This window comes from Strix aluco, chromosome 5 (assembly GCF_031877795.1).
Source record: "Strix aluco isolate bStrAlu1 chromosome 5, bStrAlu1.hap1, whole genome shotgun sequence".
NCBI classification, from domain to species: Eukaryota; Metazoa; Chordata; class Aves; order Strigiformes; family Strigidae; genus Strix; species Strix aluco.
In genome coordinates, this window is record NC_133935.1 from 10520035 (window position 1) to 10545029 (window position 24995).

The following is a 24995-nucleotide window of genomic DNA, read 5'->3' on the forward strand; positions in this document are numbered from 1 at the left end:
GCACATGGGACTCATGCCCATGAATTCTGGGACTTTTGTCACATTAATTACCTGTTGATTCTGTGCAATTAGCACATTGTAATGATTAAAATAATTTTAGAAAATCTAAACTACGGATAAAAACACCCCACAAAATCTCAACATTAAATGGAAGGCTATTTCACGTTCTTCATGTATATAGACAGGACTCACAGTATTGTATTCCCCTTCAATTATTTGGTTTCCCTTTGTGGACTTGGCTATAACTTTCAATCTTCCAGGAGTTCCTTCCTCAATCTGCTCAACCTACAACATCATGGGGGAAGAAAAAAGGGGGAGGGGGGAACAAAAAAAGAAAAAAGGGGTTTGTTTCAAATAAAGATATGCAAATATATCTTTGTCCCACCACATACCTTATAATTGTTTAACCATGATCTAAAATTAAGCATTTATTCTAAAGATATTTTCACCTTTCTCTAAATTTGTGATTACTACTTGCATATTTAAACATTTTGGTTTATTGCCATGCATTTATTCTTATGACCAACACAATAAGACCTCATTTCTGTTTATAAAAGTTGATTGACAGCTAAGTTCTTGTACAAGCCCTCCATATGAGCTGGTATGAACTGGGAACAGAGGAAATGAGGAGGAAGGGAACTCTTGCAAGACCTAGAAACACCATCAGACATTGTCTCCAACCACACCCAGAGGACCATCGTGCCTTCCACCCGTGGGAAACCACTGTCATAGCCCAGCCCTTAGCAGTACAGGCCTTGGCTCTGTTTCAGTGACATTAGTCTGACACAAAGCTGCCATGGCCTTGCAGGAGAGGGCAGCAGCTGGCTCTAAATGGCTGAAAAAACATCATCAGCTTAAGAAAAAAAACACTTCAGAATTCCCCAGTCAGCTGAAATAAGTATTTCTAGTCTTAGCTACAGATCCAGCTGCGCACTCTCTCAAGTAATGCAGCAGCTGTCTATACTAGCAAAGCAAAAAAAAAAAAAAGCAGTAAAGGTGAATCTTTTTGCAACCGTGCTCTTTGTTCAGAGTAATAAAAAAAGGTTTATTTAAACCAAAACAAAATCCAAAATACACCCCATTCCACACCCCACCCCGCCATATACCAGAAAACAATAAAGCAGAAAGAGCAATACCACTGGCTTTTTTTCCAAACACTCCTTTTTCTTCTGATAAATAAATCAACTAAACAAGTGAGTGGAATTTGAAGCTACATATGTGGGTTATTTTTTGTCCTCATTAATATTCACTGTACTGTGAGGAAAGGACTGGATATCCTCAGCTACCATCCTTCCCTTACCCTCTCATGAAACAGCAAGGTTTCGGCTTCTTCCTGTAGCTGGCTGTACATACAAGGGACACGTACGTGTGAAACACTTAATTCTCGGAAATTTTAGTGTTCGTTCTACAGATGAAGAAGTACTCTTCAACAACTGCCCTAGCTCCTACTTCATATTCAGTATCTAGAGACAGAAAAAGCAAAGTTTCTGACAAAGTTCTGTTCTCCCCTGTCCTTTATTTTTTAATTTTAAGAAGCCCAAACTTTCTGTGCCATCCTACCAACTTTAAAGGATCGCTGTGTTAAACTGCTCCTGTTCAAAGGCAGCATTATTTATAACAATTCATCTTCTGTCTTCAAACATCCCAACGAAGGGTTTTAATAAGCACAACATGCATAACTTCAAAAACAATGTTTGAAAGAGATGAGAAGCCCTGCTAAAAACATATCCAGCAACTTAAATTTAAGGATATTCTCAACTAGAAACAGGGCCAAGTATTTTATTCCCATCGAAACCAAAGACATATAGTGAACCAACACGATAAAATACACAAAAGTGCATTTTGTGACTAGGGTGATGGACTGCTCTTTGCAGGGTGCATCTGGAGGAGCCCACTTGCCATTTAGATGAAATGATCTTGTAAAAACAGCTTCCTTCTTCCTCATCCCCCATTAGAGCCTACAAAAAGCTACATCTGAAACAAAAGCTGGATAATCATCCCTGCTTTTCATACAACATGGGATTTCTGCAATGCAAACACACATAAAAATAAAAGTTCCTGGAAACATCTACTTTGACTTCTCACAGCAAATCTCTTACACTCTGTGAGAGAGGGTCAGATCCACAGCATGATAGCTGGCAAGAATATTTTTTAAGCTACTCTTGATATTGCTAAGGGTGAAAACAGTCTTCACTCGATTTAATGCTTTAATCCCCCAAACTGTTAAACTTGGCAACACACTGGCTTAACACCAAATTGAAAACTGCTTAATACATTATTTCCCATTTCATAATAATTAAGCACTAGTTACTGTGAAAAAAACATTAAGCAAAATACTGTTAGCACCCTCTGAAGTCTTTGATAAGGCAATTTTACATTAGAAAAGCTCCAGAGCTTATCTAATTTGCTTTTCAACCTGAATTTGCCTATACGTGTATGTAACTAGCTGCACGAGCACTCCTATTGAATTCAACAAAAATTGAGCAAGTATTTAAGGACTCTGCCAAGTAAAGGATATAGATGGATACTTCTAAAGCCTGTTTACTTTTCTGGATAGTCCACTGGTCCGGGGCACATAAGCAGTATTTGCTGGCTGTGAATTTGAGAACTGGCAATGAAAAATATGACTATTTGTGATGCGTTGGCCCTGATCTTACAGGAAATTATATATCTTCTTAATTATGAGCCTGCAAGAAGTTTCACAGATTTCAGGACAACTGCTGAATTTGCAGGACCAGGATGAGCAGGAGTAACAATATTTTCAATGCAACATATACTAACCTATCTAATTCTGACAAAAACAATGACTTCTGGAATCTCACAAAATTTTAACACTAAGTTGTACCTTTCAATTACATAAGATTCACGGACTTACTCAGTTTAAACCAAAAATTAACCCATACTATAGCGTAACAGATCCTGTGTGTTGCAAACTCAACTTTTGCATTCACTAAAATAATTTATATCTTAAACCATTATGATAGGTATATCACAATCAGTTGCAGCCATATACCACTTTGAGCCTACCTTGATCGGCACAAACTCCCTAATAAAGTTGATTCCATGGTCTTCCATATATTTGCCAATTTTGTTTGCAATATCCTGGTCAAATCCTCTTAAGAGGATGGATCTCACCATTACAGTGACATCCAATCCAAGACCTGCAAGAAATCCTGCACATTCCAAGGCAACATAGGAAGCTCCAACCACCAGGGTTTTCCCTGGACAGTAAGGCAGAGAGAAAAGATCATCACTGGTAAAAAAAAAAGAGGGAAAAAAGAAAAGAAAGTTAGAGACAACCAGAAGAATGTATTGTGCTTTACATTTATCTAATTTCTTCTGTAAGAATAGGACTTTATTCATCTTCCTGCTCACTAAGAAAACCCAATGACTTAATTTTTTGGAAATTCAGCTGGAATACAAGATCATTATTCAGCTGGCATACATGACAAATTAAAAAGTTCTAATTAGGAGTACACACAAAAAAAGAGTATGAAAATTCTGAATCACCACAAAAATTTTGAGGGTTTTTTTTACAGAAACTTATGGCAAATTGTTAAAAAAAAAGGTAGGTTGTTTTTTCTCTCTGAACCTTGCTTCAAATATTTTGCTGCAAATTTTAGTTCCTGAGAGCTAAAAGGAAGAGGAAGGGGTTCAGCTTTAAGATAAAAATACCATATTCACTTCTTTGAAGATTTATCCTTTTGCTAAAGCTTTATACACACTGCCAAATATACACAGACAATAAAACAAATTAATGCAAACCACAGTAACTGGCAGAGATAGAAGTACGAAATTATGTAAAACATGTTCATTTGCCTGCTTTCCATTTCTTTCAACTCCTTCATCAAGCTACATCAGTTCTACCACACTTTGGACTGAGACTACAAAACCAGGGCTTCTCAAGGAAGCAGGGACTCACGGAGGCATCACACTTGCTTGTCAGAGACTTAGGCAGTTTGGCAATGCAACTCTCTGAAGATTTAAATCTAAAATAAGTGTCTCTTTCTCAGCCAACAACTGCAAAGGCTAAACAAAGACGCTCTCTGCAAATGTTGTGGTGAAATAAAATATGATTTTGTAATTAAAGGCTACATCATAGTTCCTATCCCCCAGGGAACACGGGGAAAATTACACAGCCAGCCTCAATCTGATAGCCTTTAACGCTGGCATTCTTGACTCCTACACCTCAATGTTACTTTAAAGTATCACTTTACAGGCTATGTTATCTGTTACCTTTAATTTCAGTACTACTTATTAGAAGGGAAACGTACAACATGGTGTTTTGATTTCACAGGGATTATGCCAGTTATTTATTTCATGGCTAGAGGTTTGCAAGCCTGTAATTTCAACCTCTGTTTCTACATTAAATAACTTAAAACTTACTTTGACATGAAAACACATTTCATCTGCATATCACTTTTTTTTTGGTCAAAATTCTGCTAGAATTGCTTGGTCTTATCAATTGACGAGACATTTGAAACTGGTTTTCCTAAAAGTTGAATTAACTTCACTGAGTAGCTGGAAGAAAACTGGGTTGAGACTGCCCCAATGCATGAAGACAGAGACACTTCTACCTGCTTCACAACATCAAGTGCTTTGCAACTCCTGATTTCCTTGATATTTGAGCAGGGAGGTTTCTTTCAATCAGACTGTGCTCTTCATTACCAAAAAAAGGAAAGACCATAAGGAATAGAGAGGAAGTGTGTGTACTGGTAACTGGGGCAGAGCTGATGAATTAATTTTATCATGGACATACACATGATTTATGGGTTTCTTGGTTACTGCTGTTATCAGTCAGAAACAGAACCATCTTAGCCAGCCATCCACAGTCCTCTGGTGTCTACTGGACACCAGTGGTTTTAGCACCTTAAAATTCATCTGTAGCTATTCTCCTGTGCTTACTTTCCCCTAACAAAAAGTTACACAGGAAAGAAAACCAGCAACCAAGCAGCCCTGCTCAGGCTTCACCACTTTCTCCTGTAGACAAAGCATTTATACATGGTGAATGACTTCATATTCCTCCCTGTTTTTACCTGCTAATGCAGTATTCCTTGTCTCCAGGTATACCCAAGTAGCGTGGTCGTTCACCAGTGGCAATAAGAAATCTCTCAGCTGTGTACAGCTTCTCAACTCCTCTTTTATTTGTTGCCTGTGGGCAAAGTATTAGTCCAAAGTGAGTATTTCGCAGTTCTACCGAGGGAAAAATTATTCTATTTGAAAAGCATCTCTATTCAGAAAGTACTAAAGGAAGACCCAGCAAACATGGCTAGGGAGTACCTTAACTGTGTGTGGCCCAACAAATTCTCCGTATGCATTCTCATACGTGACTTTCTTCTCTCTCAGTGCAACCCGATATCCCCAGTTCAGTGAACCAATGTAATTCTGAACAGATTCTGTCATAGTCATCCAGTTGTGTTTGACTGTTAGAAACAAAAGAGAAAGGTTCATCTTTCAGGCTGTGAGTCCCTTTTCCATAGCAAACCTTGTATTCTCAGACCAATTTTTTTCATGACCCAGTCACCTTTGTCTTATTCCTTTTTTATTCCAGGGCAACACTACTGAAATTCAAAGAACTACATCAGCGTAGACAACATGAGAGGTCACAAGTGGAAAAGATATCACTTAAAACATGGAAAATTTAGACTTACTGCATCATCTATAGTTTTCTATTGACCCATGCTGTGAGCAGGTGACATTGCTCAACAAATGAAGACTATGAATGTCTGAGAGGTGCCTCTGCATGTTCCCCACTACAGGATTACACCCTAAATAAATCCCAATCCTATAACCATGCACATTAGAACTAATAGAAGTAAAATTCATCTTCTTATGTAGTAGTGACAGAGCCTGAGGGAAAGGGAACCCTTGCCTGCAATTATGAGGAAGTTTCTAACAGGACATTCTGGGGTATTCCCTTAGATGTTGTGTTACATTCAGAAATGGAGTAGTACCTTATGGCTTTTATTCACACAGTAATCTTATCAAATGCTAACATGATCAGAAGCTATTAATAAACAGATCAAATGCTGCAAGGCAATAAGCCCCGTGGCTTTAGACTTGAAAAGTGTTTAAGTTTATGTGTAATCTCTCTGAAGTTGCCTCACATTGTTAAAGCCAGCACATGCTTAAGTGTGACAAGCACTTGGTTGTGAAAAGACCCTCTGGATTTTCAGTACAAATGACAAAACTGCAAAAAAGTGTTCTCCTCCTTTACCTTCTTCCGTAAACTGCCATCCAAATTTGCGTGAATCTTCCAAGGCTTGTCCCAGTAAAGCTGCCTGGTGCATCAATTTTTTAGGTATACAGCCCACATTTACACATGTTCCTCCAAGACCTGAGAGAAAGGAACAGAATATGTTTTTTGCATCAGTGTGGCTGATCTGAAAGGAGAATCAGAGTCTCTGCGTAAAGCTCCTTTGTAACAGGTTTGCAGTGGAAAGAAATTTACCCCATGAGTTTCCCAGCGGCGTAGGTGTGACAAAGTCCAGCACCATCACTTTCTTTTCATATTTGGCAGCCTCCTGCAAAACAAATTAAATAAGACCCGTATCTAAATATTAGAGGTTAAATTTGGAGTAGATGATAACATCATGCATTGCTGAAAAGCTTTGTGACTTTTAATTTAGTAATAATGAATGATTTGCAAGGGAACAGCCAGACAGTCATTAATCTTCTGAATTAATCTGTGCACTCAGTAGGAAAAAAAGATCAAAGGAAAAAAATAGGCATTCATCCTGCTACACAACAGCATGGCACCAGTTGATACACAGAAGACTCAGGGAGTCAGACCTCCATCCTGTCAGTTTGTTCACACTATTTCCCAACATGCCATTTACTTTTAACATATTTAACAAATTCTTCATTAATCCAGTTTTCCCTTCAAAGATGGTTTCTCGACCATTTGTTTGAAAACACATCACACAATGACATAATCAGTCATGTGGCCAAGCATTACAACTGTGCTTATCCAATTTTTTTTCTTGTAGTAGAAGGGAACACTTGATTTTGAGTACAATCTGCAGCTGTTAGGATCAGCTCTTGCTCTTCGAGCTAGTCAACCTGTGGCAAGCTGACTTTACTGTCAGGATGTGCAGATGTCATCCAGACTAGAAAAGTGATGGTTTATTTCATGATATTTCCCCTGAGAAGTCTCATTAGCAAATCTACAATCAATGTCTGTAAATGATGTTGAGAACTGGAATTGATACACTGATTCCTTCGTGCTTTTTAAGAAAAAGGCAAAAATCAACAGTGGTAACTGGTACCAGAGAAAAATACTTAAGTAAGTATTTTACTACATAGCTGAGAAACAGTAACAACAGACTTCCCCATGAAATGCAGCAAAATAACTTTGCTGCTTGGAGTAACCACAGCTGTGCTGCATCACATGATGAGTTCTTAGACATGTAAGCAGTAACAACTATAGGGACAGGATATTACCCTAAGGCCTTGGGTTTGGTTTGGCAGGAGCTGGACAGCCTTCAGCATTATGTTACCAGTAATACTTGTTAATCCAAACAGCTGACAATCAGAATTTCAATTTTAACTGTATCTTCATGCAAAATACAAATCATATTTCAAACAACACAGGCTGTAGACACCTTTGGAAAATATTAATGTACTAGATTTCTGCTTCTGATAAAGGTTGGCCAAGAAGCTAATTTCTATCCATTAGTAGCACCTCTGAGAAAGTTCCTCAGAAAGGTGCTTAAGGACTGAGATGCATTACTAATGCTCCTTTATAATAACAACTCTTATACACAGCTCAAAAGAGCTTTACTAGTGCTAGCTAATTAGAATGCATGGCTTCCCAAGCTTACACTCAGCTATACGCTCACACAATACAGCACAGCATTGCATCGCCACCTCGGGTAGAGATCACAGATATAACCACTTCTGCAGAGTGATACGCCCACAGTAACAAAACCTGCCCTGAAGACTTTCAAACCTTACGGGGTTCAGTGCAGTGCTGCATGAACATACCAAGGTTGCTTAAGGCTGGAGCTGTGTGAACTGATAGTAGTGGCCTGGCACTTTGGTCTGGCTCTGCAGTTGGTTTGCAGAGTCAGTTTGGCAGTGTCTGCACTCACCGTGGAGACATGTCTCCAAAATAACAAGCTCTGAGCACAATATAGAGAGGAAAAGGAAGACGTGCACACAAAGCTGCATGTGTCAGTGAAAAGCACACATTTAATCAACCTAGTTAAACTGCTGTAAACCTGAGTGTAGGTATCTGGAACTTGCTATAAGAGCCGTGTAGTTGGGTTTTTTTCATTTTGTTTTTGCTTTTTAAAGCACTGTTCGCTAATTCACTTAAAAAAAATGAATAATCTAGGTATAAGTCAGAAGTTTATGCATGTAAAACAGTTTCACTTCAACTTCATGAAACTGATTTGAGATACACACATTACTACCGATAGTGATGTTGACTTTATTGATCTACCATCTTCTGCTCTACTCTACATCACTTGAGAACACTAAGAAGCAATATACTTTATACACTGAGTTGAAGGAATAAGGCAATTTATCTTCCTAGATACAGACCTTTTCTGTCCAACAGCTGAAAAATGATGCAATAAACATCACCGCTGTAGCTTCATAACCTAGCATATGTATACAACAAAGCAGAGCAGTCTCCTTATGGAAATTTCAACAGATGGCTTTTTATTACTGCAAACTAGTTTTGCATTACTGCAAGCTCCCTTTTCACTCTTGTTATTCTCTTCTGTCCTAAAACATCCCCATCCCCCAAGAACCAGTGTCTGCTTCTCTTTGTGGGTTCTCAGAAGTTTTATAGATCTTATCCTCCATCCTACACCGTGACAACAGTGCCCCTATTGATAGGAAGGCAGTAAACTACCGAAATAGATTATGGACATGTAACACATTACAATCCACCACTCAGCACTGCACTCTTCCATTATGACAGAGCTCTTTTAAGGGGCCAAGGTTTAGTATGAATCCAATGTTATGCTGAAATATTTTCTCCTGTTTTTCTTTCACTTCCCAATGACCCTTCTTCACTTCTCAAGAACAAAAGAAATGCCTCCTGTGTAGACAAATAATTCAGCTCCAGGACTTGAGCAACAAAATACTTTTATTTCTAGGAATGCCCAATTCACTTCTAAATAGTTAATTCTACTACTGCAAGAAAAGGCAAAATGTGCCTAACTACTGATGTAAAGCAGACTTACTGACTTATACTAAATTTCAGCAAGTTTCAAATATTTGGAAAAATGACAACTCTAAGAGCTGGTATATTCTGCATCACTGTGGATTCTTTTAATTAATTCTAGATATGCTTCTAAAAGCAATACCCTAACCAAAAATCATAAGTTATTTGGCTACAGGCAGGAAGTACCAGACCCTAGAAATGAAGGGTGAGATCCCAACTCTGCTTAAATATAGGCAAAATCTCCATTTAGCAACTATATAAGCTCACAAATCACAAAATCTCCCCCACTGTGAAGAATTAAAACAACATACGCAACTATTTCTGAACAGATATTACTTTCAGATAAAACTAGAAACCTCCTGATGTTAATTTTGAATAGTTTTAAAAACTTCTTCAATTACAAGTCCAATTTGAATTCAGCTACTAGTAAACACTGTTGAGATACCTACCAACAGCATCATCTCCCATTAGTGGGGACCAAGTTACATTCTACTACAAAGTATAGCACAACATTTTAATGTTTTTCTTCTTCAGAACATAAGGAAAAGAATATTGTATAACTGGGGCTAACCTCAAAAGAAATCCCACTGATCAGGCAGAAATGTTATGCCCCTACAGTGTTAAACCCAGATACAAGATGTCGAAGGTGTTACCCACCTACTTACAAGGAAAGTATAAATCTGTATTTTCTCTCTCATACCTTGGCAGCTGCCAGACCACCTGAGCCCCCACCAATGACAATGAGATCATAGTCGTAGGAATGCGGCACCGGCGTATGCCCGTTCATTTCCAGCAGGTTCTGAGGCTTGTCTTCCTTATGCACCTGAACAGAGAAAACAAAAAAGGATTAGGGAACATTGAAACATTACCCACAGTGCTCAAAAATTAGTATTTTCAGCAGCAAATATTGTGATAAGGGAACATAAATGCATCTGAATTTTCTGAGCTCTGCTTTTAATTAGCTTTTAAAAATTCAATCTTCTGAATCCATCCTTGAATAGCTCAGTACCTATTAGATACTGAACTATGAATTTTCTTGTTTGTTGGAGCTCTGGGTTTCTTTGCAGAGTTTAGTCTTCCAAATCAACGCAACTCCAGTGCCTCTTCACACTGAGTACTCCAGGATGAGATACATACCTGCTGACACACACGTTCCATTAATTTATTTTATTCTTTTCATCTGCCCTGGACTTTATTCTAATTAGTGTTTTTCCCCTCCTCCTGCATATATTAGTAGGGAAATATAATGATCATATACAACATTGTAATAATCTGCAATTACCAGCCGTACCAACTGAATGAACAGAACTGAATGAAGAAAACTATTTCCAAAAACTCCATTTTTGTAACATGATGGTGTTTATTATTGCTTTGGTTTAGCATTGTAACTAACTTTGGTGTCAAATGGATCAAGTGTGATCACTACAGTTTCACATGAGATTCTTTTTTTCATGAGGTGACTACTACCACAGAAAAACAACCTGTAAGTCCTAAAACGGATTTTGACAGCTGTTTGCCACAAAGAGCATTGTATTGTCTTCATATACTCTTTCTAAAATGAGCCTTTGTACTTAATTTGCAAAGCTCCAATTTATCAGGGGTTCAGACCTTCAAGCCTTTGGAGTTGCTGGCAAAATTCTCAATGCCTCTCAAAGTGCAGGACAAGATCTGGATTAGGTAAAAATCAGATTCCTCAGCTGATGTAAATCAGTGAGTATCAACTAAAGTAATGACAGAACTTTTTAGACCAAAAAAAGTAAATAATGAAACCCATACTTAATCCCTTTACAAATCTTCTCGCTTTTATTCAAGTGTTTCTATCTGCCTAACTAGGTAGGACCTGATTCAGTAGTACTGGAATAGTCATGGCAAATAAGAGGAAAGAAAAAAACAAAAGAAGTTTCCCTTCTATTCTCATCTTAATTTTCTTCTGTATCAAGCAACCCTTTGCACTCAACCCATTCTACTGTTGCCTTCCTGTGAAGTTAGATTATTCCCTCTCTGTAAGTATAACTGTGTCTACCCTAGAGACTGCTGCCAGCACAGCCGTATCACTGACAAAAATCCCCTATCCCTCCAGCAAATTACCCAGCAATGCCAGCAGAACTTCAGACTGTGCATCTGCCTGTAGAAAGTTACATTGTAATAGTATTTCATAACCCTGGGTAGCATGTTAATAGAAGAAACAAAATCCTAGAAAACACCTGTGGCTGTTGTGAAAACATCCAAAAATACCTCATCTTCCTTCCTCTTCGCCTCCTGCTCTGACAACCCAACATACACCCCTGCCACTGAATCTACTTTGCACTCAGTTCCCCTTTTTTCTGTTTTTCTAACACGGCCATTGTCCAGGCTCAAACTTCCTACCGCAATCAGAGTAAGAGTGAAAAAGGAGCATATATTGTGTTATGATAGACAGTTTCACTTTATTTGTATTTAGGGACATAAAATAAGAGAAAGAGTGGCATTCTTCTCCAAAGGACACCTTCTTGTTTGCTCAGTAGCAACAGGATGGTGTGAAGCTTAAGGGCATACTAACTCCCACACAGTCATCACACCCAACTACCAAGAACGGTATCTTTATGATGCGTATTAAGAAACCACAATACCTACTCATGAAATTTGCCTAGATCACTACTTATATCATGCTACTTTTTTTTTTTTTTTTTAAAGAAAAACGCTTTATGTTTTCACGTGGATTAAGAAACTTCAGCTTTTATTCCCTACTGTTTGGTTCATTTTTCATTAGTTCTTCATAATCATTCTTCATGAAAACATATTAAAAGTTTAGATCAGACAAAGTAGATTACAACCTTCTCCTCTGTAACCACCTCCTAGAACCCCGCTCCAAAGTGGCCAGGATCTTGACAAGCTCCGCATCCCATTTACCAGGAGAACCTGTTCATGAGCATGATCCCATCCTAAGAACGGATCTTCTCCGTTCTTCTCCCAGGAACTACAATTTTTTAAAGAAAGCCTACATTCTTATTATTTTTCAACATCAAAACTAAATTATAGACTTTAAAATGTATCTCTCCTACCTTTAAAGTTTTCTCATGATCTCCTGTTTGCTTCTCCTGTACAAAAACAACTGGCTGTGAAGTTTCTGCCGTTACTTCGCACTGCCCTTCTTGCAGCGTCTGTGCTCCCTCTGTGAAATAAAGAATAAAATAACGTAGTGTCTGGAGAGACGTCCTTTATGAAGGCTGCGCTCCTCAAGCAAAATGGTCTGGGGGAGTGGCCTGGCGGCTCCATCGCTTCCTCATCAGCAGCATGCCTGTCTCGGGGGAGCGTTTCCTAAGGTGACTGATGAGTCATTTGCAACGTTAGGATGACTTGCTATATTTTTCTCTTCAATAAAATCCCATACGAGAGTTGGCGGGGATTTCAGTACTTTTTGCCAATCTAACAATATACTTGGAACAAAGCAGGAAATAAAATTTGCTGTGGCTAAACCTGAAACTTCAGTCTTAAAGGAACATGTTGATTTTAACCTTTCTTGCCCAGAAAGTGATTTTCTTATGCTGATGTACTGTCATTTTTTTGAGTCTCACACTTTTTAAACTGAATTAAAAGTTTTTATTTTTCTCCTGCAATTAGTTCCCCGGAAACTTCTTTCAGTTCAATTTATTGATATAATTTTTCCATGCAACCGTCCCTTCTGAGTAATTTCTGCCATATGGTTTTGCTCATACTATGAAATCCTCTAAATAAATATATTCAAAAGTCTGGAAAAAATCTGTTTGCCCACTGGTCATAACTGATTTCATATATATACTGCAGATACATATATCTTCAATAGAAAACGTTAAGCATATTAGTGGTAAGGAAAAAATTAACATCTTCACATATGGTGATACTTTATTCAATATGGCATGGAAAAAAAAAAAAGAAGAAAATCTAATACTTGATTGGAATCCATTATGAGCTCTGCCTTCCTCCACATAAGCTTAATGTAACTCAGAGTTAATTTCCAACAAACGGGTCAGCACACACTCGTTTGTACTTAATCACATACATACTTTGCACAACCAGCATTAATCAGGAAACTTTGACGTGTGCACATACTTCAACAGCCATACTGAATGCATATATGTTCCTTGGGCCCTGAGCCCACAAACCTGAAGAGCATTCACACACACACAAATGCGAAAAGGCAGTCATTGAAAATTGGTCTGTAATCTTGTCGTCTCCAATTTCTTCTCTGAAACTTGGTGATAAAATTACTTTATCTCACAAAGATAGTAGGAAGAGTACTTTGCTGACCTTGGTAAAGGGGTTTAAAGATCAGAATCATTATGCAATAGTTAATAGTAATATTAGTGATGGGTAATGGCCTATTCTAGCTTGGGGAAGGAATGCAGGAATTAATCTGTGTATATACACACGCATGTAAAAAAAGAAAAGTAAGAGCACAGGTTTTGAACACTGGTCGCAACCTTCATAAAGGAGATTTTTTTTCTTCAGTATATTATCAGAGCTATAGTCCTGCATGTACCTGAAGCAGCTGAAGCCTTGTATTTTATTCCTATAACAAGTTTGAACAACCTCTGGAATGTTCACCTAAAACTGTATCTTCAATGAGATAAAAATCTAGTTCTTAGACAACACAGGCATTTATACAAACATCTCTTAATTATTTTCAGGTAGATTTGTGCTAGAGGTGCCTAGCTTTAGCAACAACCCCAAAACCCAAAGGCAGCCATAACCTCTGGCAGAGACTTGAAAGAGTTAGTATGCAGACGGCTGCTGCTGCTGCGAGGGGCCTCTCCCTTGGTTCGGGCAACCTGCCACAGGCAGGATGACAAAGCAGAAAGTGCTCGGTGCGTCACGTGCTTGCTCTCCATGAAATTCCACCCATTAATGGCAATTACAATAACCCACAGCCCTGGTGAATCAATACTTTCCAGAAATCAATCAGCAGATACCTTTTTGCAGAGCAAGACTGCTAAGGAGAACCTGAACCACAAAGCTGCTCTGGATAATCCTCAGAGACGTGGCGGTGAGGACAACTCTCTTTGCCCGCAAGCATCAGTGTTACTCCAGCAAGTCTGTAGCAACTCACAGCCACTGCAGGAAGATCCAGTGAGGCTCTTACACTGTACTACCACCATCTTTGGGTTTTGTTAGTCCCAATCTAGAAGATGGTGACTGTTGAGTGCTACCTGCCCTACGACCTGCCAAGTGCTCCTTGACATGGGGTGAACCGATCTAACAAATCACTACTGTCAAAAGGGGACAAGCCTACTCTCTTCCACCACACTTTTTTTTAATTCTTCTTGCTGTCTGCATACTTGGCACCAGCTCTGGCAGCCAACAGACCCATGAGCTAAATCAGCTCACTAACCTAGGAGAAAACTAACCCAGGAGAAGAAAAGATGTGGACAGTTTCCCACCAGTCTAACAAGCTCAGCCAGCTTAGGGAAGGATCCCGTGAGCACCACAGCAGAAGGCATACCCTGCAGACCCACAGGGAGAAAGAGGAGGCAGCAACATTTTTCTCTCTGGTAGCAGTGAAACTGCCAGTTTTGCTCAGCAGCTTGTTAAACCAGAAAAAAAAAACCATCTTTTTAGCTTTTACCTGAATCGATTTCTGAAGTAGACTACACTAAGCCTTCACTGCCACTTCTTGAGTAGAGGAAAAACATACTGTGAAACAACCACGGTATTTTTAATCCATATCCTTCCTTATTGGGAGTGAGCTTCCTCACAAACCAAAGTCCTCCCTGGTACCGAGGCCTCTGAACTTTTGACTGTCAGTTGTGTAACTTCTAGCAGGGAGTAAAAAAAAGGCATGATTAGTTTCAGAAGGCCTTGACCAGGCGTGAACGTGACCAGCTCAACACAACAGCCCAGACCAGCTTTGTGAGCAGAACTGCTCCAGGATAAGAATCATCTTACTCTGCAAAAGCGTCCACCCAGGGGCTCAGTGGGCTGCCAATGCAGGACTTGGGGACCCATGGAAAACACCTGCCCTTCAACTGCTCGCCATGAAGGTCTGTAAGTGGTGCTTCAAGGCAAAGGTCTTTGCTGATTTACCTGGATTTTCTATCACACAGGACATTATCAACAAGAACAAACTTCACATTTTTAACAAACAATGTCATTAAAAAATAGCTGTCTCTACTCCAGTAGTTCTGAAGATGCCTCTAATTTTGTAAATGCTTATGAACAAGCATGTAACTTGCTTTACAGCCTTATCTTCAGGCATCTGAGAAGTACAGGCCGTTTCATATGACGATGAACATTTACCTTACACTCAAGTGAGCTTTTTAGGTGGAGAAAATGTCAACTTTTCCTTCTCCGAGATTTGCTCATTTCTGCCATTTCAACACAGGTCATACCTCTTCCCTTGTGTAAACTCAAATATTTGGAAGTAATGGTAACAGAGCCATTACATCATCCAGATTATGACTAGGCAAAAACCCCAAGCCTTTCAAATACACACCTCCAGCCTGGATCATATCACAGATCCACACTGAGAGGCTGCCTTGCAATCAGCTGAACTGACAAAACTGTGAAGGAATGGAAACCTGGGCCAGGATGCAGGAAGGATGAGAACCTCAAACTGCCTTTGCCCCTACAGGAATCACAATGTACCTGCACTTCCCTGAGGGCCAGCATCAGTGGGTGGAAATTTAAAAATACTTAGAAATTGTACTCTGGTGTAAGTTAGACCTCCAATCTCCCTCACACACTTCATTTTTTTACTGTGACAGAGACACAACACAGCCTTACAGCTAATCAAGACAAGCAACAGAGCTGGCTATTGTAGATGATGTGTCAGGGCTTGCTCAGATAAGGGCTGCATGGCTGTGCTCTAGTGATCCTGGCCAAGAACCACTGGTACATTTGACAGGATAAACTAGCCCAGCCCTGTGGCTATTCTTTCTTTCCAAGTGCTGATTCAGCGTTTGGCTGCCCTGTCAGAGGAAGGATAAAGATAGCTTAGAGGTACATTTGCCTCCTCACCTGAACTCAGCCTAAGTCTGAACCCATAAAAAAGTCAGTAACGTTAAGACAGGGCAACCCAACATCATTTACACACACAGAATTCAATGCTCACTGACAAGCGCTGTTAATCAAGAGTGAACCACTGATGTCCCATGAATGCTACTTCTGAAGGCTGGTATATGTGAGCCTTGAATCCTGCTGCCTACACACAGGGCTAAGATGTATGTTACACTCAATTACAAGCACCTCTAGCCTTCTCTCTGAAATTAGCTACTTGTCCTTAACTATGTGTAAAAGCAGCATGTGTGATCACGGCACAGAAATTATAAAGCTAGAAGAAAATCTTTACTTTCCCCCTTAAGTGTCAAATATTAATAAAACAAAACCCAGAAGGTGAAGAACCCTACCTCAGAGCATCTTTTGCACCTACTTATATAAGCAGAAGCTTGCAACAGCTTATATACTCTATATGGTTCAAAATTTCAGCCTGCAAGGAAAAAGTTCCATAGTCAGTGGAACAAACGAAAAGACTTCACCAATAACACAAAAACATGCATATTTCCCAGGGCTAAAGACTTTTTTTTCCTAAAGAATCTCACTGTCTGGATATGCAAGCACTGAGGAAGGAGAAGCTATGTACTTAGTCCTCAAGACTGCCTGCTCGCCTATCTGATCGGTGCAATTCAAGCGAAAAACAAAGAACTTCTGAGCTTTGAATAGCTCCTTCACCTGCAGAGTGAACAAACATTAACTGATGAGACTGAACAGTGAAATCACTTTCATCCTTCTCTCCCTGGATCACTGGTCTGTTTTATTATCTGCTGTCTTTCCACACATGCAGTCTTCATGTAGCACAAAGAAAGCACCAGACGCATAAGCCCAGAAAATAGCCTTGATGCTCCTCTGGTTCTGCCAGTGACTTTCTTGACATATTGCTGAAATGTCCAAAAGGTGTTTAAGTCTTTGAAATGATTGTGATAGGAAGCATCCCATCAGAAAGTAGATGCACAGGTTTTCTTGGCTTCATGCTCTCTCCGTGTCTGACCAAGAAGCCCTTAAAACCATTGGTGAGAATTACTTCATTAAGTTATTGCATTTTTCTTGGAAATCCCTGACTACTGATATAAATGAGAGCAGATCGAAACCAGCTTTAACTTCACTAAGAGACTGGCTGTGTAATTTGGCTCACTGATGTCCTTTTCTACGCTCATTTCCCAAGCCCCACCGAATGCATGAACAAATGTGAACAGGGTGTTTCATACAAAGTTTGATTCAGACTCACTCTCAAATTCTAAAACCACTGAGCTTCAAGACTGACAAGTAAAAGAGTAAAGTGCATTTTCCTAAGAAATAGGAAGTTTTCTGAACTATGTTACTGCTTATATTTATTCAGTGTGTTGCTGCAAAGCGCTTTTATTGCATTCTTGTTAATCCCCTTTTCATATCTAAGAGCTTAAGACTTCTTCCATTTAAATAAAGCATAGCTTGAATGGGACCAACATCAAGACATAACGTGGAATAACTTAACTTTGCACTTAGTTGAAACAGGGTACACAAAAGAGAAACCACGGGGATCTACTTTGGCACAGATTTCTGTTAATGGAGCCCGGGACTGAAGCCTGTAGTGTTACTCCAAAACACCTATCTCCGTCATGAAAACATAAACTCTTTTTTACCACAACTATTTGAGTATAAAAGATATTTAAAAGCATTTTAGTAAGTGGCAAAACATGTAGATACAAATTTTCTTCTGGGAGATTTTCAACCTAAGTGTTAAATACTCTAAACCATCGGAAAAAAACCCGTCATCATTCTCAGCAAATCAAATGCAATTAACATATGAAAAAGGCAGAAAATGACAGAAAGCTTCACAGTGCTGTTTTCTCAAACAATAAAAATCTGCTGAGAACTTTTAATCTAACCTCTACATAGCAGGGCAGGATATTACAAAACCAAGACAAGCCAAAGAAGAAATATTGATGGAGGAATGACGAATGTCAGATCAAACGAAAGACAAACTTTCAAGTGACATCTATCCGAGGGCCTGATTCAAAGCTCTCTATACCTAATGGAAAAGCTCCCGCCCAAACAAAGGCCTTAAGTGACAATATTCACCCCTTTCAGCTCAATTTTCTAATGAACATCTGGGGACTGACTCACCAACATCCTCCAATCTGCTTTTCACTCAAGATGGGTCAGAACTGTGTTTTGAGAGCTGCAATCCACCACCTCTGCATCCATGAAGAATCAGAAGAGTTGCTAACCTAGGGCAAGAAGCTCAACACTAGAATATCCCCCCTCAGTCTCTATGCAACCAGGCATTCAAGCTCATAACCTGTCACATCCTGATAGTCTGCAAAAGGGATTCTCAAATTGGCCCAAGTTCCTAGTTCCTAGCAAAAAAAGTAATTCCTACTTCCAGGCATTTCTTTTCCTTTTGCTTTTCTAAATATCCAGGCAGCTACCACAAAAGTCCAACTGTAATATGAAAAAGTATTTTACTTTACTGATTTCAACAGGGACATCATTGTACTTCCTGGCTTGTTATGAAAAGTCCTACAAGACATGTTTCTGCCATAATAATTATGGAACTTGAAATCCTACTCCAGCAAGACCCAGCCTTTCTCCCAGGCTTTCCTAGTAGTGCTCGCTCTACCGAAGTCCTCAGCAGTATCAGAAAATTGGTACTTGCCCTAGAAAGTCTTCCGCCTTTACTCTTTTCTTATGTAATTGTTTACAGTAAACCATACAGGAATTAGCCAGGTTGCTCTAATTAGCACTAATAGCTAACTGTGAGTATAACATCACATGCTGACCTCAAATACTTCTAGAACATCTACAATACAAACTCTATTGCCTTAAACAGAACAAGCTGTATAAATTAAATGAAGGCAAACTTCAGATTATCTCTTCCTCAGTAAAAAGGCAGGTAAATGTTGAATTAATTAGGTAACTTTGACCACTTCCATCTTCCATTTTATTTCACTGTAAACTAAATTAACTAGGCTATGGAAAATTTAATCTAAAGCTCCTCTGTCTCTGAAACTGTAGTAAAAGCTGTAACATGCTCATATAATGATTTATATGCAGTCTTTATGGAAAACATCATCTTACAATACTGGTAATTTTAACAATGGATTATTGTCCATTCCCTTCAAAAGTCACAGTTGCTTTTGGATCTACCTGTATTAGTACAATGCTTTGTCTAATCCGAATCAAAACAAAGGAAGCTGATTTCTGGCATGACTACCTGTAGGTGCATCACACCCATAGTGCCATCCGTACTGGCTCACCTTTCAGTCGTGATGACCTGAAAAAGATGAGCTTCCTGAGTTTTTTTTCTTGAAATTCCTGTGGCCAATGCAAAGCTGTGGCTCCCACAAACAGTGATTAATATTCTCATGCTACTTTTTTTTTTTTTTTTCCTGGCCAGTAAATAAACAACTCTCTGACAAGAGGAGGAAGTATCACCAGCCACTTGAACAAGTATGGCACCTGAGGCACAGAGGAGGTGAAACAGTACTCAGCAGGGCTGGAACAGGATCTCCTGGTGCTGGTGCCATTCAATTAGTCCCTACCGCCATCGGCCATGCCTTTATTGTCTCTACCGCAACTAAAGCCATTTATTCATTCCCACAAGTCTCCCTGTAATCAGGGGTGCATTTGAGTCACAGAGAACATAAAAACCGGTGAAAAACAGCTCATGCACAATCAGGTTTTCTGTCAAACAAACCAATATTAAAAGTGAACATGGTTAAAGGAAAACACGCTTTTTGCAGGCGATCCCCCAGAATGGGCATGAAGTTTAAGGCAGGTACTGCACCGTGGAAAGTACCTGGGTACTTGGTTCAGAAGCCTATGATTTTTTTTTTTCCTCGCCAACCAGGGCTTTTTTAAGAGGAGGGGAAAACCCCACTTATTTTAGTCCAGAGTAATCAAAGTTTCTTGTCTTTGAAAAACAAAAGGACTTGGGTGGAACAATTTAATCCTGCTTGTAGCAGCCCAGCAAACAATGACATAGCATTTCTACAAGGTGAGCAAAGCAGGATAACCTAACAGGTCACTGCCCTCCAAACTGTCTTGCCTCCTAAGTGACACAACAAACCAATCTGAGGCATGCAGGTTCTGACAAAGGTCTAGCTGGAAACAGTTGTGAAAGATGGGTGGAAAACCGTAAATACATCACACTTCTGTGAGCTAGAATTACGGAGACGTGCTTGCTTTGTGTCAGGCTGTTCAAACATCGGAGGAGTTAAGGAAGTTAAGAGCTTCCTTCCCACCATACTGGGGATGCAACGCCAGGACACAGGTGCCAAACACCTTCTTCTCCAAGCAGTTGACTCAACAAGTAAAACAGGCAAGTTTGCTAGCATAGAAGATGAAATGATATCTCAGTTCACTACGTAACACCAATTCATTAGATTCTTAAGCTAAGACTACACCAGACTAAGCTACTATTATTTTCTATGGAAATAGAATTACTTTCTCCCTTTGCATTTGTATCTCTTCTATGCAAGTAAAAGTGCTGGGTCAGACAGCGCTGTAACAGCCAAAAATTACAGGGGGTTGCACAGTTCCACAGGGTTTACCATAAATGAATCCAACTACATAATCAACAGCACAAGGCACAAAGAGTAACTACAGGAGGAAAGGCAATATGCTACAGAAAGCAACAGCTGTGAGCTTTTTGGAAGAAAAAGAGAAGGTAAAACCAAACTGAAGACAAGGAAAAAGAGATGTCATCAGATATAGCTTGGCAAGTTAGAGGATGGCTCTGTGAGGAAGACCTACAATGTGACTCCACATCCAAAAAAGGAAGTCACTGAAAAGTATGAATGAGGAACACGAACAAGAACTCAAAAAGAATTTCACAGGAAATACATGAGTCAAGACGCCACAGACTGGAAGGCATCTGCGTTACAACAGGCAGGTATCAAAAACCGGATATCAAAAATAGAGGCATCAAAGATCGAACTTTCTCAGGAGATAGCAGTGGTAAAGCGCACTCACTTTAAACCGCTGGAAAAAGGACAGTAAGTTATCATTTCAGCATACTGAATAAGCCACAGTGCACAATTTTGTGTGGTATTCGGTTTGTTTTCTACAAGCACAATCAAAACGATAGCAAGACACCCTACCAAACAATGTCCAAGATGGGCTTAATGGAGGAACAGCCTTCAGACAGGAACAAGTGGTGAAGTTTTATCTCCACGGAAGTCTTGAAAATAGAGAAACCGTAACAATGGGCTGGAAAAAAGGGGTCCAGTATTATATGCTGTGAGGGCCAAGCACTGTTCCCATTCACTGCAGACATCAAGGGGATGGCCTAGCTGTTAACAAGGGTAGAGGAAGAACGTGGGCAGCCATGACACCACCACCAGGAGTCAAGTCCACTCTGCTCTTCTCCACAAAGAGTGCTATGACACATCTGTTATTGTTACATCTGAGCAGTTCACATGTAAATTATATAGTCAAAACATCTGCAGGAAATACTGCAAAAAATTAAAATATTTGGGGCCTCATTACTCACCACACATAAATGTCAATGCCACTTAACCACCATCAGTATTTGTACTCCAGCACAGAATTAGGACCACCAAAGTGGATTCCCCATTATTCTATCTCACAGTATTCAGAGGCTCTGATATTAGCACTAAAAATGAGGAGCAATGACTTTAACAATACTTTGTAGAATCCAACCCAAATTTCATTCCAAGTCTACTGTAACTTTCCAGGCCTACCCGTGAGCATGTGCCATGTCCTGAATGCCCAGTCCTGAAAGGAGCCAAGCAGCTTCAACTTACATTAAAGTCAAACTGAACTGAAAACACAGCTGCTCATAAAATTCACCTAGCATGAGGATCTGGGGGAAAAAAAAAAGCAGCGCTTGAGGTGATACCAAGGTAGAGTCCCACAGAAACAAACATGTTTTATAAAGCTGCAACCCAGGCTATCTTAATTCTGACACATGTAAGTTTATCTCCTTATTGTATAGCTTTGATTTTTCTCATTAATCCTCTCTGCAGTAAAATGCATGTTTATAATACAGAAAACTAAAGTAGTAAGGAGATAAATTAACAAAAAAAATTAAGGAAAAGCATTATCTTCGGAGTTATTTCCAATTTTCATACCTTTACACCCACAAAATGTTATAAATTCTGCATACGCAAAATGCAACTGTTGAAGTAAACTAAATGCTATTTGAAAATTGTAGGCTAACCTTTTTGAAAGCACGAGCTAAGGACAAGAGAATGTATCTAATAGCTATGTTATGCAAAATATATATAAGCACTTTATCTTACTTTTTCCTGTGCTAGTCACCATTCTCCTTGACAGTTTTGCTCACTGCCAGCTTGATACTGCTTGCTTTTTTAAACCACCTTAGATCTTACAGCGAATTAATAACTCTGAATTTATTATTCCCATTGACAAAATGATGGAAGGGTGGGAATAGATCCAGAGGGTAATAAAGAAATTATTACAGCTAGGAACAGCCCAAATTTCTTCCTCCTACTACACAAATAAGTTTAAATGCATCTTGTCCAAGAGATGTATGTAGATATAAAAAAAACCCTACTGCCTTGGTATGACTAACTATGGAAAGGGGTTAATTTAAGATTGTTCATGTTTTAGAGTCAGTTAAACAAGGAGTAATTAGGTTATTTGAATTATGTTTCAGCTTTAAAGTAAATTACATATCTCTATGTGCACTTCTGTAATTATTTGGTTTTTTACTCTTCTATTTAACCTCTTCAACAGCACCCACAACTCCCTTCCTCTCTTGTCCTTGATGGATATTAAAAACTTTGACTTGTTCCTTCAGGAAATCAACATTAGGTTTCAGGTAATAATCCACTGGTACATGATCATCCCAGAAGCAAAGCTGCCCAGATGCTGAAATATAAACCTTGACGTCACAATTTAAACCAACTTTCCTGGAGAATTACTTTAAGACAGCACCAGAGTTGCAGAGTGGGCAGCAGGGAATAGTAATGTCTTAAATTGAAAAAACGAAGATACAGCAGAGCATATAAACCAAAGCCCAAACAATATGTTCTTTTAAGTCATTTAGCCTAAATGAGTCAGCCTCACAAGGCTGAAAAAGCTCGTTAAGATGCAGGCTTCGTTTCTGAGTTTGTGTCAGCAGATACATCATCATCCAGAGGAACTAGGTTTGGGTATAACTCCATAGCAGTTTACTCTGTCCCGGACTCTGTGCTACCACACCTGCCTAGCTTCCAGTATCTGATTTAAAGTTAAATCGGGTATTTCTAAACTGTAACATGGTAGTGGCAGCGTTAGGCAAGGGAACTATTGCAGGTTAACCCTAACTGCTCTGCCCTGAAAGTACAAGGACAACTGGACTCTCTTCACAGTGGTTTGAGTTTTCTTTTTTCCCAGTCCTTCCTGTTAGCGTCAGGGAACATCCAGTGCTTCCAATGCCAGGCTTTTGACTCAGACTGAAGGATTTTATGTTGGTATAACTGAAAGATACTAAGCAATATGGAGCCATAACGATAAGCCTATTTCATGAGTTTTGAATGTTATAAAGCTCATCTTTGCATTTGCCAACTCCTGCTGTGCTCCTGCTTTACGCAAATTCTTACTGCACAGGCATCTTTATTCTTTGTCAAGTCTGAAAATTTTCGTTCTGCATAATAAAACTTACAATATTATACCTTAAAGCTACCAAGGTGCTCTAGCTTCAATGTTCTCAAATTACTGCATATATACAAATATCTTTGAAAACAGACCCCTTTCCCAAAGATTTGGTTGAGCTGAAAACACTCTTTTAGCAGTAGATGCTCAATGCTCAACCACATCCCAAGAGCACTTTTTCATTTATGCAGAACTGCTGTACAGCACCAGATGCGAGCACAGGTTAATTTTCAGGCATTCATTACTTCAAGCTCATTATTTCTCTTCTTTTTTTGTCGGGTTTTATAGACCCAGAGAGAGCACAGTTAGCACTATGTCCAAGGAGCATTAGAGACTGAAGCTCTGACTCCGAGGAGGTACAAAGCAGACAGCCGAAACACTCATTTCCCCATCGCTGTCCCGGCAGCGTGCCCCAACCCCGGTGGGCAGGAGTGACCTCCAGGGACCAGAGGGCCCTTCGGCCCCCGCCTCACTGCAGACCTCTCCCCCTCCCCAGCCGCCGCCGGCAGCAGCCTGTGCCTGGGGATCCCGCCGCCCGCAGACCCCGGCGCCGCACCGGGGGTTTGCAGCGCGGTACTCCCGTACCCAGAAGACCCACCCAGAGGTGTCTGGGCGGGAGAGGGGTGAGGGGAGCGGCCCGGCTGCGCCCTGCTCCGACCTCCCGGGTGTTTTAGCGGGAAACCCAAGTCATTTTCTTCGACCGCCCCTCCCACAACGCCGCACTCGGAACCCTCCACTCCGGAGCAAAGTGCTACCACGGCAGGTGCCCGCCGGCCGGCCGACAGCCGCCTGCTGCCTCCCCGCCTACCTGCGGGGGGCCGCCGCCGCCGCGGGCCGCCGCCGGGCTCCTGCCGCACCGCCGGGCCCCTCCGCAGCGCGCTGCCCATGGCGCCCTCCGCGGTCGCCCCGACACCCCCCACGCGGCGGCGCCCCCTGGCGGCCGCGGCCGCCCCTCCCAGCGGCGCGCGCGCGCGCGCGCGCACACACACACACACACACATACACTCACACACGCACGCGCGCGCGCAAACCCAGCCCCGGCGCTGGCGCGACCCCTGGCGGCTGCCGAGGCCGCGCTGGGCGCGGGCGGGCCCTGGCCCGGAGCCGGGGGCGGGGGGCCGAGGGCGGCCGCTGGCGCCGCGCTGAGGCGGGGCCGGGCCGCAGCCGCGGGTGGGCAGCGGGGGACAGTCACCCTTGCGGTCTC

General features: G+C 40.6%; 1 protein-coding gene across 2 annotated transcripts in view; it reads right to left on the reverse strand.

Moving 5' to 3' along the window:
• Nucleotides 1–24618, reverse strand: part of TXNRD1 (thioredoxin reductase 1) — a 40105-nt gene extending 15487 nt beyond the window's left edge. The window contains exons 1-9 of one of the 2 annotated variants that reach the window (XM_074825905.1): nt 24600–24618; nt 12220–12329; nt 9879–10001; nt 6452–6524; nt 6218–6337; nt 5281–5423; nt 5037–5152; nt 3028–3253; nt 193–285 (exon numbers count right to left, since the gene is read on the reverse strand). In XM_074825905.1, the coding sequence (XP_074682006.1) occupies nt 193–285; nt 3028–3253; nt 5037–5152; nt 5281–5423; nt 6218–6337; nt 6452–6524; nt 9879–9965 (858 nt within the window). In that variant the 5' untranslated portion in view covers nt 9966–10001; nt 12220–12329; nt 24600–24618. Of the gene's footprint in view, nt 1–192; nt 286–3027; nt 3254–5036; nt 5153–5280; nt 5424–6217; nt 6338–6451; nt 6525–9878; nt 10004–12219; nt 12330–24599 lie in introns of those variants that run through there. The other variant, XM_074825904.1, reaches the window with a different exon arrangement.
• Nucleotides 24619–24995: the final 377 nt, after the last annotated feature.